Source organism: Anabas testudineus, chromosome 5 (assembly GCF_900324465.2).
Source record: "Anabas testudineus chromosome 5, fAnaTes1.2, whole genome shotgun sequence".
Classification (NCBI taxonomy): Eukaryota; Metazoa; Chordata; class Actinopteri; order Anabantiformes; family Anabantidae; genus Anabas; species Anabas testudineus.
Window position 1 is genome coordinate 10,992,923 of NC_046614.1, and position 14,277 is coordinate 11,007,199.

At 37.8% G+C, this 14,277-nt stretch overlaps 3 protein-coding genes across 3 annotated transcripts; 1 reads left to right on the forward strand and 2 right to left on the reverse strand.

Moving 5' to 3' along the window:
* Positions 1-215: 215 nt before the first annotated feature.
* Positions 216-4,156, reverse strand: sys1 (SYS1 golgi trafficking protein). The gene is made up of 4 exons (XM_026349574.1): positions 4,046-4,156; positions 2,747-2,989; positions 2,593-2,660; positions 216-1,704 (listed from the first exon to the last, which is right to left on the reverse strand). The coding sequence occupies exons 2-4, from the start codon at positions 2,906-2,908 to the stop codon at positions 1,464-1,466; spliced, it is 471 nt and encodes a 156-aa protein (XP_026205359.1). The 5' UTR covers positions 2,909-2,989; positions 4,046-4,156; the 3' UTR covers positions 216-1,463.
* Positions 4,157-6,735: 2,579 nt separating this feature from the next.
* Positions 6,736-12,116, forward strand: LOC113153241 (bile acid-CoA:amino acid N-acyltransferase-like). Its single transcript, XM_026346782.1, has 12 exons — positions 6,736-6,805; positions 7,131-7,248; positions 9,109-9,318; positions 9,573-9,672; positions 9,853-10,043; positions 10,141-10,316; positions 10,444-10,560; positions 10,681-10,766; positions 10,993-11,086; positions 11,187-11,267; positions 11,456-11,591; positions 11,735-12,116. Exons 2-12 carry the CDS (start codon positions 7,194-7,196, stop codon positions 11,833-11,835), a joined length of 1,347 nt encoding a protein of 448 aa, XP_026202567.1. The 5' UTR covers positions 6,736-6,805; positions 7,131-7,193; the 3' UTR covers positions 11,836-12,116.
* A 185-nt stretch (positions 12,117-12,301) lies between these two features.
* LOC113153242 (protein S100-B-like) lies at positions 12,302-13,019 on the reverse strand. The gene is made up of 2 exons (XM_026346783.1): positions 12,857-13,019; positions 12,302-12,470 (listed from the first exon to the last, which is right to left on the reverse strand). The coding sequence occupies exons 1-2, from the start codon at positions 12,983-12,985 to the stop codon at positions 12,327-12,329; spliced, it is 273 nt and encodes a 90-aa protein (XP_026202568.1). The 5' UTR covers positions 12,986-13,019; the 3' UTR covers positions 12,302-12,326.
* Positions 13,020-14,277: the final 1,258 nt, after the last annotated feature.

Here is a 14,277-nt window from a genome sequence, read left to right on the forward strand (position 1 = left end):
AGTCAGTCAATGGGACCATAACTCAACGGTACAGTTTGACATTTTGGGACGTACACTTGTTTGATGTTGTGCAGAGAGTATGACTGACACCATTTTCTTATCTCTGCTGTAATTATGAAGCTACTAATAGCAGCAAGTTATTTTAGTGTGAACACTGAAAACAAGGAAATCGTTAGCCTGGTTCTGTCCAAAAGTAATAAAAGACAACCAGCACATCAGCAGATCTCATAATCATAGCTTGTTTGTTTATTCTGTTCAAAATCAAAGTGCCAAAAACATTAAAGTTTTATCATCACCATGACGTGACACAGTGACAAGAAGACTCCAAGAAGTTACAGTGGTTGGTTAAGAAATTCCCAGGTACACAACCGCCCTGAAAACACGTTTTTAGCCTTTGATTCTTTTAATGAATAAACAAAACATATAATAAAACAAGACACACTACAATGGCGGCATAAGGTTTGATCTGACAATCAGCACAAATTGAAAAGTATATGAGCGTGTGTTAAAAGAGCTGCAATGCTCTAAAGATAATGGAAGTTAATTTAGGTTGTAAAAGCTATAATATAATGAGAAAGCTGACACGGTTCCAAAAATCAGTGCCGCACATTTCAGGACTTTTCATGTCATGTCGGCGCAAACAGTGACAGTGTTTTTGGAAACACAGACACAGCCTGCTGGCAGTACTCAGCCGGTGGCTGACAAACTGTCCCCAAGTGGCCTCAATGTCTGCATAATACATCAAGACACAGAGAGAGGGAAACAAACAACACAAGCTGTGCAAAATGCTGTACAAGCTTGACAAGAAAGGCCTGTAACAGGCAGTATGAGGATGAAGTTACAAACTGTCCAGAAAGGTAAATATTATTAATTTAAGGCTATTAATATGACAAAACAATGATGGAGTACTGTCAGAAAACTTTAGTATATCTATATATATATGTTTGTGACTGAAGTAGATACCCAACAGTTATCTTTCAGATGTTAAAAGCTAAGACTCATATCATGTGTTCATGATTCAACGAAATGCAAAGAAAGAAGAAAAATGGCCGCTGTTGACATCTGTTGCTCTAAAGTTTCAGTTTGTCCTTTTCTACAGGTGAAAATAGTGAAACCATTGTAAATTGTCTTCAAATGAAGGAATGACATGCTTATGCTAATGTGCTGTATTTTAACATGAAACCTGTCACTACTATGAGCAAATCCTCTCCACAGACATCAATTTTCAGAGAGGTGTAAACTCATGTCTGCTTTCATAACCATTAAAATATGAATCTTATTATGCTACAAACACTTTCCACCATTTCAATGGCAGCTTTAAATAAATAGATCAGTTCATCTGATGTATCACTTGAAGAAGAGATGCATAACAATCCGACTCATGTTCCAGTGGAAAAACTCTTCTGAGTGAATTTCTCAAGGGTTAAACTGTCCATTTTTCAGTGTGTTGTCAACAAAGAAATTCACAGGTTAGACTTGGGTCCACTGTTTACTGGGATGGCCCTAAGCTCAGTTCGCATGCACAGGTACTCTCCGATGACGGCCATCAATGCTATGCAGGCTACATTGACGAGCCACCAGGACAGAGCAGCTGGAAGATGAGCGTTATAGATCCAACAGCCGATCATATGGAAGAAATGCACAGTGACTGTGAAGTCCAGGCACTGTTTGCCTCGACGGACGAAGAACCACAGACCAAGGGCACTGGGGAACAAGGAGACAAAGGTTCTGTCAGACACGCCGACAATGTTTCTCCCACTCTTCCAACTTCAGCTGTGCCGGCATAAATAAATTCTTAATGACTTTTAAATGTCTGAATTGTGAGATGCTTGAAGAACAGCATTTTAGTAGGGGCATCTCGAATACCATCTTTTGGGCTCTGAAGCTTTAGAGCCGTAGCTACGTGCACATTTCAATAAACAATCAAGTTTAAATTAAAAAAAAAAAAGGCCTTATAATAATAATAAATAAAACAATGTTGGTAGCACAACACAGTTATAGGAGAAGCAAACACACTATAATAAACAAACTATTTTAAAATAAAAATAACACAATAAAATAAACATAATAAACATTATAAACATAATAATTAAAGTGCAGGCTCACTAAGCCTTTAACATCTACACTCTTCTATTGTGCTTGAGGAGGATTAGTTTGTCCAATTCTCTGGTAAAAGCAAACTTCTCGTTTTATTCACGATGTAGCCAGCCTTTGAAAGAAAAGTGCTCTCTGATGAAAAACACCAGTCTAATTGGCAAGGTTTGGCTGAAAATGGAAATTTTGGATAGCAGCTGCTGTTTGGCTCTCTTTCACTCACTGTTCACTGCAGTGGGTGAGAGGGATGTTAGCGCATATATTTCCACATTTTAACAGTGCAATTGCAACCAAATACTAAGTGATACCTCAAATCACTTTCAAAAACAAAAAAAAAAAAAAAGAAAAAAGAAAAATGAATATCCCAATATAAAAATTTAAAACCAAATACCTAACCAATGAACAAATACCTGAATATCCAAATCTTTGGGTCCAGACCTACATTTTTAGTAAGTTGTGTCACTGTTCCATTTGGATATACAGAGAAAAGTTACTCACCAGGTCAGAGAGTTCAAGACGAATGCCATCATTGAAAGCCTACCCTGCACGGTTGCAAAACCAATGACCTGCAGCCGAGCAAAGTTTTAATAGCCGTTTAATAAATGTGAAAATTTTGCAGAAAAACAGGTTACACAAATATATTATAACTTACTTCATAGCTGAAGATCTGATCCAGTGACCGACTAGTTTGGACCAGGCTGTCCACTCCAGCCAACCAGAGGCCCAGAAAGCTGTAGTAGATGCACTGCATCAACACAATCTGGCTCACAATAAGGATCGGGTCCCATATGTAGCTACGGAAGTGACTGGCCATGCTGGACTGATGTTACACATACAGGCTCAAAGGATGTTAACAACTGGCCCATCCAGTGTGTCCTACATGTGATTTTAAAATCTGAAACACAAAAAAAATCTATTAATGAAAAGCATCAACACAGTTAGCATCTTGGGTTTTGAATCTCAAAGATATATAATTGTACAATAACTGTAGGATCACAGTTAACTAACAAAGCCACTCACAGTACACTTTGGTGTGTGAGGAACATGTGATTAGTTTACACAACTCAAACAGTCTTTCTTTACCTTTCCTCCACAGAGATGACAATTACTTATTGGTAAATCAATGCAGTCTTGTCTCTTTTTATGTTTTATTTATCAAAATAAAGCTTTGAATACAGCTGAAGTAAAAGTAAAAAAACAGTAGGAATTAAGAAGTGCACTTTACTGTACCAAGAAATCCTGGACCTGAATAGAAGAACACAGTACTGATATATCGACCAGCACGACAGAAATAATTATCTTGATACTGATCCCATTGATTTTTTACACTGTCTGTCTTTTTGACCTTACTTATTACTCTACCATTTTAACAGGTACAAATGTACAGTGAAATTTTAACAGACAGCAAAAAGGCTATAATTAGAAAGGGTTACTGCCATTTAATACTGTACCAACATCTGTGTGGCAACTGCTTATAGTGTAGCTTGGATCTCCAGTAAAATATCAACAAAGCTATAATATAGTGCTAACAACAAGTATTGATCCAGTTCACTGACAGAGTTTAGACAAATTAAAGATCCTTTTTTCGTAGACGTGTTTGGTTTTAATGTCCAGCAACGCACATACTCAACGACTAGCAAACGCTAGCATTGGGCTAGCACTATTTCGTGAATGAGTAGGTTAGCTCAAACCCCGCTTCACTGTGACATTGAATTTAAACAGAAATAAAATCACCTGTCAGCTTAAACAACATGTCCTGTTGTTTACAACAGTTCGTATTGTTTACATTTAACTTAACGCTACAACAACACGGACGAAGACCAACAAGTTACAGTGTGTTAGCATGGTTGCTATCTTTGGGAGCAGCGGATAAACAGTCGTAATACAACACACGGACAGTCGACACAGATCTGACTACTGGACTAGAAAGACATCCAAATGCTGTACTCACTCTAATCTCTTCAGTTGTGTATTGTTTTGAAAACTCTGGCGCTAGTAAACTGGGCCTTGTTGTTAAAGACTAACAACACGGAAGTCACGGTGCTGGAGCCGGAAAGAAAACTCAACAGCTAACACTTTGCCTTCAATGTAAGATACATCTGTACTGGGAGCAGCTGTGCTCGTCTTTATGCTAAACGTTGTTTCTACAAACAGCTGATATGATGTAATGTATTATATAATAGCTATAACTGTACCATCCACGAAACACTAGAACACGATTATTGCAGATTTTTGTCTTCATTTTTGTGCAACACTGACATTTATTTTGAAAGGTCCTTCCTTTTACCTTCCGGGTGGTGGTAATTGTTTCAGCCATACATCAGTCTCAGAGCTTTACTGCTGGATGACATAATATATGCATAATATATTTGTTAGTGCCTGCTGACTAGAAAAAATGACAATTTCAGATACTACAATAATTTTCTACTGGTCACAGTTCAGTTTTGGATATTCAAAATAACATCACTGTTTAAGCAATAAGCATGTGACACAGTTCACATTACATACAGTACAGACCAAAAGTTTGGACACACCTTCTCATTCAAAGAGGTTTCTTTATTTTCATGACTATGAAAATTGTAGATTCACACTGAAGGCATCAAAACTATGAATTAACACATGTGGAATTGTATACATAACAAAAAAGTGTGAAACAACTGAAAATATGTCATATTCTAGGTTCTTCAAAGTAGCCACCTTTTGCTCTGCTTATTACTGCTTTGCACACTCTTGGCATTCTCTTGATGAGCTTCAAGAGGTAGTCACCTGAAATGGTTTTCACTTCACAGGTGTGCCCTGTCAGGTTTAATAAGTGGGATTTCTTGCCTTATAAATGGGGTTGGGACCATCAGTTGTGTTGTGCAGAAGTCAGGTGGATACACAGCTGATAGTCCTACTGAATAGACTGTTAGAATTTGTACTGTGGCAAGAAAAAAACAGCTAAGTAAAGAAAAACGAGTGGCCATCATTACTTTAAGAAATGAAGGTCAGTTAGTCCGAAAAATTGGGAAAACTTTGAAAGTGTCCCCAAGTGCAGTCACAAAAACCATCAAGCAATACAAAGAAACTGTCTCACATGCAGACCGCCCCAGGAAAGGAAGACCAAGAGTCACCTCTGCTGCGGAGGATAAGTTAATCCGAGTCACCAGCCTCAGAAATCGCAGGTTAACAGCAGCTCAGATTAGAGACCAGGTCAAAGCCACACAGAGTTCTAGCAGCAGACACATCTCTAGAACAACTGTTAAGAGGAGACTGTGTGAATCAGGCCTTCATGGTAGAATATCTGCTAGGAAACCACTGCTAAGGACAAGCAGAAGAGACTTGTTTGGGCTAAAGAACACAAGGAATTGACATTAGACCAGTGGAAATCTGTGCTTTGGTCTGATGAGTCCAAATTTGAGATCTTTGGTTCCAACCACCGTGTCTTTGTGCGACGCAGAAAAGGTGAACGGATGGACTCTACATGCCTGGTTCCCACCGTGAAGCATGGAGGAGGAGGTGTGATGGTGTGGGGGTGCTTTGCTGGTGACACTGTTGGGGATTTATTCAAAATTGAAGGCATACTGAACCAGCATGGCTACCACAGCATCTTGCAGCGGCATGCTATGCCATCCGGTTTGCGTTTAGTTGGACCATCATTTAATTTTCAACAGGACAATGACCCCAAACACACCTCCAGGCTGTGTAAGGGCAATTTGACCAAGAAGGAGAGTGATGGGGTGCTGCGCCAGATGACCTGACCTCCACAGTCACCGGACCTGAACCCAATCGAGATGGTTTGGGGTGAGCTGGACCGCAGGAAGGCAAAAGGGCCAACAAGTGCTAAGCATCTCTGGGAACTCCTTCAAGAATGTTGGAAGACCATTTCAGGTGACTACCTCTTGAAGCTCATCAAGAGAATGCCAAGAGTGTGCAAAGCAGTAATCAGAGCAAAAGGTGGCTACTTTGAAGAACCTAGAATATGACATATTTTCAGGTGTTTCACACTTTTTTGTTATGTATACAATTCCACATGTGTTAATTCATAGTTTTGATGACTTCAGTGTGAATCTACAATTTTCATAGTCATGAAAATAAAGAAAACTCTTTGAATGAGAAGGTGTGTCCAAACTTTTGGTCTGTACTGTATATCCGCAATGTATTGTAGATATATGTAATGTATGACTAGTTAAAATGTGATATCTGCAACTACCTAGTGTGACTAGTGTGATATTTTGACTAGCCAGTGAAAATGACCTATTGACTTGATCAGAAAAACTATTTGAAGGTATCTTTTTGACTAGTCTAAAAAAGTCAAATAAAAGCAAGTTATAGACAGGGACATAAGACAAAGGCTGTTTATATTTCTTCTGGTTTCTTTAAATATTTATATTATAGTTTTATATATAATTTATATAGCAGTTTTATTGTTTTAAGAGTTCAGGAAAGTAAGCTTCTTTCAACAACAATAACATGAGTAATTTAGTACCGAAGGTAAATGTTTAATCACTTGAGTCCCAGAATAAAATTATAAACCTAAAATGAAGCATAATATGGCTATTTGAATGCAGCTCCAGATCTCAAAGAGTTAAATGGAAAAAAGATCAACCAATCAAAACAAAGTGGGCAACCCCTCCCTGCCTTAGGTCTTACTTTCTTGTAGGTGTTGATACTATCATAACTCAAGCGGTTTATTCCTGTAGTATTATCTCTGCCAGGAAGATTCCTAGTGGTAAGAACCCTCACAGCAACTTTACACCACATGTTACACTTCAATTAAAAATGTTTCTCTGAGTAAAACTAAATTGGAGGTGGGAGATTAGACGTTAGCCTTGGAGACACGTTTTCTTGTTTAAATATCCTTAAATATTTCCTAAATGTATCAAATGAGAGTAGTTTTGGCATTCAGACAGAACTCCTGAAAAAGGAGTGAAGTAAAGTAAAATATGACTTCTGAATATTTGATATTTGTGCAGATACAACTGTATGTAAAAGCTTGACATATGTATTTTAACTAGAAAAGTGAAAGAACAACTAACGCATATTTCTAATTACAGTACACCATAACGGTCATAACACGTGTAAGTGTAACAACAATACGACAGATCAGAGAAATCAGAATGATACCACGCTTCAGTTTATACAAGAAACTGACAATTTTGAAACATGCAGTAGGTAAGGAAATTGCTATTTGTTGTGTTATTATAAAGCTGTTGTGTAATTACAATGCTTATAATGTAATTATAATGCTTGCATCTAAGTTGACCAATAAAAACTACTTTGACTCTGAATAAAATTGCCTCTAAATGCTGCACATTTGTTAGAAAAAGATTTGATTGAGATGTAGCATTTACAACCATCTGAGATATTAAAGACATTTAAAATGACTCTGCTTTGAATAATAATGTGTGTGTGTGTAAAGGTTGCTTATTAAATTTGTTTATCAGACTGGGATTAACACTAAAAAATATTTGTTGTCATGCTGATGAGTGTGCAACTACATTTCGTAAGGTGAGATAAGCATGAAAATTGTCCTTAGTGTCAAAATCATACACATTTCTAAATAGAGAAGGGTCAGACGCTCAAATTTCCAGTTAAAAATACTTATATTTTTGTATACTTGTATACTAATAAAGTCTATTTTGACTAGCCAGTGCGAGAGTTCAGGAAAGTAAGCGTCTTCCAACAAAAATAAGACGAGGAATTTTGTACCGAAGGTAAATGTTTAATCACTTGAGTCCCAGAATAAATTATAAACCTAAAATGAAGCATAATATGGCTACTTGAATGCAGCTCCAGATCTAAAAGAGTTAAATGGAAAAAAGATCAACCAATCAAAACAAGGTGGGCAACCCCTCCCTGCCTTAGGTCTTATTTTCTTGTAGGTGTTGACACTATCATAAATCAAGCGGTTTATTCCTGTAGTATTATCTCTGCCAGGAAGATTCCTAGTGGTAAGAACCCTCACAGCAACTTTACACCACGTGTTACACTTCAATTAAAAATGTTTCTCTGAGTAAAACTAAATTGGAGGTGGGAGATTAGACGATAGTCTTGGAGACACGTTTTCTTGCTTAAATGTCCTTAAATGTTACCTAAATGTGTCAAATGAGAGTAGTTTTGGCATTCAGACAGAACTCCAAAGACTTCTGATTATTTAATGTTTGGCCTGTGCAGATACAACTGTGTGCAAAAGAATGACATATGTACTTTAACTGGAAAGGTGAAAACATAGCATTCATACACCAGTTTCAGATGAATGTAAATATGTATAATTGCTTTTCATGTCCTAAATTAAACAAATATTCAAAAATTATAAAAAGTGTTGATATAAGATTGCTCACATCACATACTGTTAGTATACATGTACCAATAGGATGTGATTATGTTTACTATTTTAGACCTCAAATCTTTCAGATAACTATTAAAACAGTGTTTTGGAATTTACCCTTTACCCATTACAGACTATTTAACTTCATGCTTTGAACAGTTGAAAGGTTTAATATTTAACAGTGACAGAGCAACTAAGTTGTTTGGTTTTAGTTTCCTGTACAGACACTCCTGTTAAATAGTCTAACAAAGTGTAATAATCACATACTTTTTTAGAAATTATGCAAAGCAGAGTAATGCATATGATTCATATTTATTCTGCCATATTTCCAAGGACAGTATGTTTTCAACACTACATATATCGTGGTTTGTAAGTGAGTAGCTAATATCGCTGTTGGCAGATATCAGCAGCCATCTCAGTAACTAAGGTGATTCTTTAAAGCAAAATGCAAAGAAGCATTTTAATATATAGTAAATGTAAACCTTTCTGCAATCTTCTCATGGTGTACTGCACTACAGTCAATGAAAATGGGCTTGTTTTTCCTCATTGCACATGTACACTGTCAAGCAGAAACATCAGTCAAGGGTATGTATTGTATGTCAGGTTGTAGTCACTGAAAAAAGGGCATCCCACTGTATGCGTGCAATGCTAAAAATCTATCACCTAGATAGACTCTTTTAAGTGTATTTTTCTTCTGCCTGCAGGTGCAGTTCGGTGGAGGAGCAGCTGTAGACCTTCCCCTTTATTGACAGCTGCTCCCATTCGGGCCCTCGTAGATGAACCGATCAGTATTAAAGGTTATTTTCTGCCTCCACAGTATCCAGTCACAGTGTGTGCACGGATGCACTGTGATGATGGAGACCTGTGGGAGGCATTTGCCCATTACTATACAGATGCAGATGGCACTGTCAACCGTGAGTTGTTCTGAGTTTTAAAGCACTGTATATTCATTGTTGCATCATATGTAATGCTTTGTATATGTAATATCTTATTAAAACAGATCACCTTACTGTGGAAGAAACTAGTCTGTCTAGTCTGGTAAAACTGAATTTTATTACATTTCTTGTACTGTTGTGCTGTCAGCTCTTATCCACTAAAACTAGAAATATTGAAGCCTCTGTAAAGTTGGTAATGTTTTACCTTGCCTGTTTCTTTGTCTTTCAAATAGTGACCAGGGATCATTCAGTCGGAGGTTCATATTTGGGTTGTGAGCCAATGGGACTCTTCTGGGGACTGGAGCCAGCTCCTGGGGCAAAAGATGGTTTAAGGTAAGTTATTAAAATCAAGCTCAATGAGAAGTAGAGACAGAAGAGTTTGTGGTATCATACCCAGCTGTATGTCTCCATGAGCAACAGGACTGCAGGATATCGGGGTCATTTTAAAGTTTTCATGTCGCTCCTAATAATATACTACTACCACAAACTACTGAACTGTTGTCTTTGTCACAGATTGAGGAAAAAAAATGTCATGACTCCATATGTAGTGAACATACACTTACTGGAGGGCCACATTTCACCCAGTGAGGGACAGAGCACTGAGGTGGCATCTGTCACAGCTGAGCGCTGGTACATTGCTCCAGGTGTAAGGAGAATAGACATCCGGGAGAATGGACTTGTAGGGACATTATTCTTACCCCCCGGTGAGCAGATCATTTGAAGCACTCGCTGACAGATGTTAAGACTGACATGCAAAGGCTGTGTCCTCTCAACACGATCTACTGTACTGACTCCCTGTAGGCCCAGGTCCGTTTCCAGCCATGTTAGACCTGTGGGGAATGGGTGGAGGATTGGTAGAATATCGCTCTGCCCTTGTAGCATCCAGAGGCTTTGCTAGCTTGTCCCTTGCCTACATAGGGCACAAAGAATTACCTGCTCCACAAAACTGCATCAATGTTGGTGATTCATACTTCAAGGTAGGACAAGAAGCAGGTCTTACCTAATTTCTGCACCATGTATCTTTGTTACAAAACTTTTCATTTACTTGAATTAGTTTTCATTTTCTTAAAATATAAAATAATAATTTGTCCCATGTTTGGACAGTCGGCATTTCATCTGCTTCAAAATCATCGTCAAGTGTGTGCAGACAGAGTCGGGATCACTGGTCTGTCGTTTGGAGGCCACCTGTCTTTGCAGATGGCCACTCGGATGGGTGTCAAAGTACCTTAGAAAAGCCTTTTCTCTTTGATCAACACAAACACTTGTTTTTTAAATTATGAAATAAAAATAATAGATGTTTTCTAAAAGTTAATTGTGACATTTTGATGCCCTCCACTCCAGCCTTCCTGTTTGGTTTTAATCAATGGCCCAGTGGGAACTGCCCACACGTTCTTCAAACCAGGTGGCAAGGCTGAAAACATTGAAAGGTAAATTGTAATTACTGACAGAGTCTAGTATCTTGTGTCGTACTGAGACGTCTGTAGCCTAAATTACAAATTTTGGTCTTATGGAGTCACAGTTTGTTGCTGATTTAATAAATGTTCAGTCAACTCTCTGAGATTAGCTCAAACGTTATTTCCTGGTATATAACTGTACAGCTGAATCCTCAGCAGGAGATGAGGTGGGGTGACTTGTGTTACCTTTTCTTCTTAGGGACCAGACATATTGGAGGTATGATGATCAGGGACGTGTCAGTTATAGAAATATGTTCTTGCCAGATAACTTTTTCACCGAGACCCTAGTGAAGGTGATGTAAAATACTCAATCACCAACACACATTAAAAAATCCAAACACTGTCAAAACATTGTAATTTTTACAAACAACATTACGCCTTGTGTATTTGCAGATAGAGAACCTCACCTGCCCAGTACTGTACATTTTGAGTGAAGATGACCTAGGCTCTGCGAGCACAGAGAATGCAAACCTGGTAGATTGGTTCATTTTACTGATAATACAGGCTACATAATAATTTACACACAGTCTTTCTTCATTAAATAGCCTTCATTCTAAACTCTAATTTGTTTAACAGATTTTCTTGAAATCTCTTCTTGAATGTAGCCGTACAGGCTCACTGTAGAAGATTTAATTTCATGTTAGTAATTGATTGATCATCAGATTGAGGAGACTCTGCGGGCTGCAGGAAAATCTGAGCTGTTCACTTGTTTTTCGTACCCTGGTGCTGGTCATCTGATCGAACCGCCTTATTCACCAAATTCAAGAATGTCTCTGTGGAGCATCAAACCGAAAAGAAGTGAGCCCCCTCCCACAGCTAAATGTTTACATTTAGCCAGATCCTATTTTAATTTTGTCATCATTATATTGCATTAATCACATGTAATGTAAGTGTCAGGTAATGCCGACTGAAGTTCTGACTGAGTTTCTGTTCTCCTGCAGCAATCACTCTGTGGGGAGGACACCCTGCACCCCACGCTGCCGCACAGGAAGATGCCTGGAAGAAGATTCTGGACTTTATGGAACGCAATCTGAGACACTGATTCGGCGGTGAGGCGGACTCTTGAGATTGAAGAAACATCATCACACAATAAATGCGACTGTGAAATACTCAGTTTATTTGAGAGAATTTTATGTGCAACTGAGGAACGATGGGTCTCTAAGCATAGAAACTCATTCCTATTTATCACGCTGCGTCTTCTCCACAGGGGGGAGATGTTGAGAACAGTTCAGCAACATAAGTTTAAGCATAAACTACCACAGGCCTCCTTCATACCAAGAGATGAGACACACCATGACATGATAGTTTATATCAGTTCATCCTTGATAAATGTGTTTTTCTGGTGACATCACCTTTTATACATTTTATTTTAATCAATACACTTACAATATTAAACAAACTATTTAAAACATTATCAATTGTATTATTAGGTCAATAGAAATCTAGTCATTTAATAGTCATTCATTTAGACATTATCTTCTTGTGATGCTGATTTCTTTTATGGAGTAATTTGTTTGCATGCAAACTATTTATTTATTTGTTTGGGATAAAAAGTTCATGGCATGCTGAGGTGACCATGGCGATGAGGGTGATGAACTCCTTGAAGTCGATCTCCAGGTCTCCGTTCTGGTCGAGGTCCGCAAAGAGCACATCCAGAGTTTCATTCTCTTGGATTTTCTGTTCAGTAGGAGATAAAGTATATGAAATGTCCTACAGCCACAACAAAACAAAATGTTGGACTGATTTTGTTTGCAGGTTTTAATTAAAGCAAAGTTAAAAATCATAATCTAGAGCCATTGAGTGTTTGTGTCATTCAACCTTGTCATGACAACTTTAGTGCACATTTATGGATGATTATTTATTGATCGGCATTGGACTGACAGCCAACTGACAGATAAGCTAACACTGATACCGGGGACATGTTATAATTGTGGGACACTAAGATTAAAACAATTAGTGCTTCTTATGTCAAAATGAGTTGTTTTTATGGGTTATTACGAGCCTTAATGTATAAAGTGCTGCCATAAATGCAATGAATAATCAAATTTAACTAACTAACTTACCTTTATGAAATTACCCATCTCATTGTTGATAAGAGCTTTAAGCTCTGTTTTCCTTAGCTTGCATTTATGCCCTGAGTATTTGTGAAACACTTGGATGATGGCAGCCATACCACTCTCCAGTTCTGACATACTCTCCTTTGAGGCCTGTAACAAATCAATTAAATCACGGGCATGCATTTTAGGTAACTATGATTTTAAATGTCTAAAATAAACATTCAGTCTTTCTTACCTCCATCTGAAGAAACTCCTCTGTCTTATAAGAATCCTGAGTGCGACTGACGGTGACTGCCTCTCCCGGTTTACTGTGGACACTAAACTGTATTGATCAACCACACAAGGCTTCTCGTCTGCTATGCACTCTGTAATTCACAACTAATGGATGTTAGCGGTCAGGGCGTTGACCAAAAGCCATTTGGTCTCACAACGTGTCATTTCAGTATGATCAAGTTTCTCCATTTGTCCTAGTCTCTCTTTCTGTGTTTTTGTTTGTTTGTGTGTGTGTGTGTGTGTGTGTGTGTGTGTGTGTGTGTGTGTGTGTGTGTGTGTGTGTGTGTGTGTGTGTGTGTGTGCATTTTTTCTGTGCCTACAGAAGGCAATATTTGTACCAGATGTATTTTCATTCATAAAGAGAATATTCACCTACATGATAGTTACTTCAATATATCCAGTTAGTCAGTCAGCTCTGGTTCACACTACTGTATTTAGAGTTCATATGAGTTCACAGCTGTGGTGTAAAATTTAAAAATGTGCACTTATTATATCAAAATGTCAAGTTACACGTAAACACTAAAAAAAGAAATCGTTCAACTCAACTCCAAAACAGTGTCTAACACTCACATTACACATGCACACAGAAATGTGAGCTACAAATATGATGTACTTGTTCATTTGAAAGGTAAAACTACCATTCAAAAACACTTAGCCGAGTCCATACAAAACGGACATTATGTGGCTGAGTAAAACCCCCATATCGTTTCTATTAGCACTCAACAGTGTGTTTTACCAGGGATAGCTTAGGTTGAGTAGATCTCTACTCTCAAAGAGCTCTAAAGATGTTAAATATTAATACAGTGACAAGAAAAAGTATGTGATCCTATTGGAATTTCTTGGTTTTCTGCATTCATTTATCATAAAATGTTATCTGATCTAAGTCCAGAGTATTAACAAGTATAATGTGCCTAAAATAATAACACAACCATGAAAACCTCATAGTGCTAGGGGAAAAAGTATGTGAATGCTTGGAAGAGCTAATTAGAGTCAGGTGTTAGTATACATGACCTGCCTTGACTTTGGCACATATGACATATAGCCTCAGAGCACTGGAAGATGAGACATCTGTTTGTTTGTTTTTAGAAAACCTCTTACTTTAAATAGCTATAGTTCTGTTTGTATACCATGGAAATATAGTAAATAAGCCACCA

Bases quoted from the DNA above. Each gene is read 5' to 3' on its own strand.
- sys1 (XM_026349574.1), bottom strand. From the start codon at position 2,908: ATGGCCAGTCACTTCCGTAGCTACATATGGGACCCGATCCTTATTGTG. The intron at 2,661-2,746 runs GTAAGTTATAAT...GCTCGGCTGCAG, and splicing joins ATCAGATCTTCAGCTATGAA to GTCATTGGTTTTGCAACCGT. The intron at 1,705-2,592 runs GTGAGTAACTTT...CTTGTTCCCCAG, and splicing joins GTCTTGAACTCTCTGACCTG to TGCCCTTGGTCTGTGGTTCT.
- LOC113153241 (XM_026346782.1), top strand. From the start codon at position 7,194: ATGATACCACGCTTCAGTTTATACAAGAAACTGACAATTTTGAAACAT. The intron at 10,767-10,992 runs GTAAATTGTAAT...TTTTCTTCTTAG, and splicing joins AAGGCTGAAAACATTGAAAG to GGACCAGACATATTGGAGGT. The intron at 11,268-11,455 runs GTAGATTGGTTC...ATTGATCATCAG, and splicing joins GCACAGAGAATGCAAACCTG to ATTGAGGAGACTCTGCGGGC.
- LOC113153242 (XM_026346783.1), bottom strand. From the start codon at position 12,985: ATGTCAGAACTGGAGAGTGGTATGGCTGCCATCATCCAAGTGTTTCAC. The intron at 12,471-12,856 runs GTAAGTTAGTTA...CCTACTGAACAG, and splicing joins AGATGGGTAATTTCATAAAG to AAAATCCAAGAGAATGAAAC.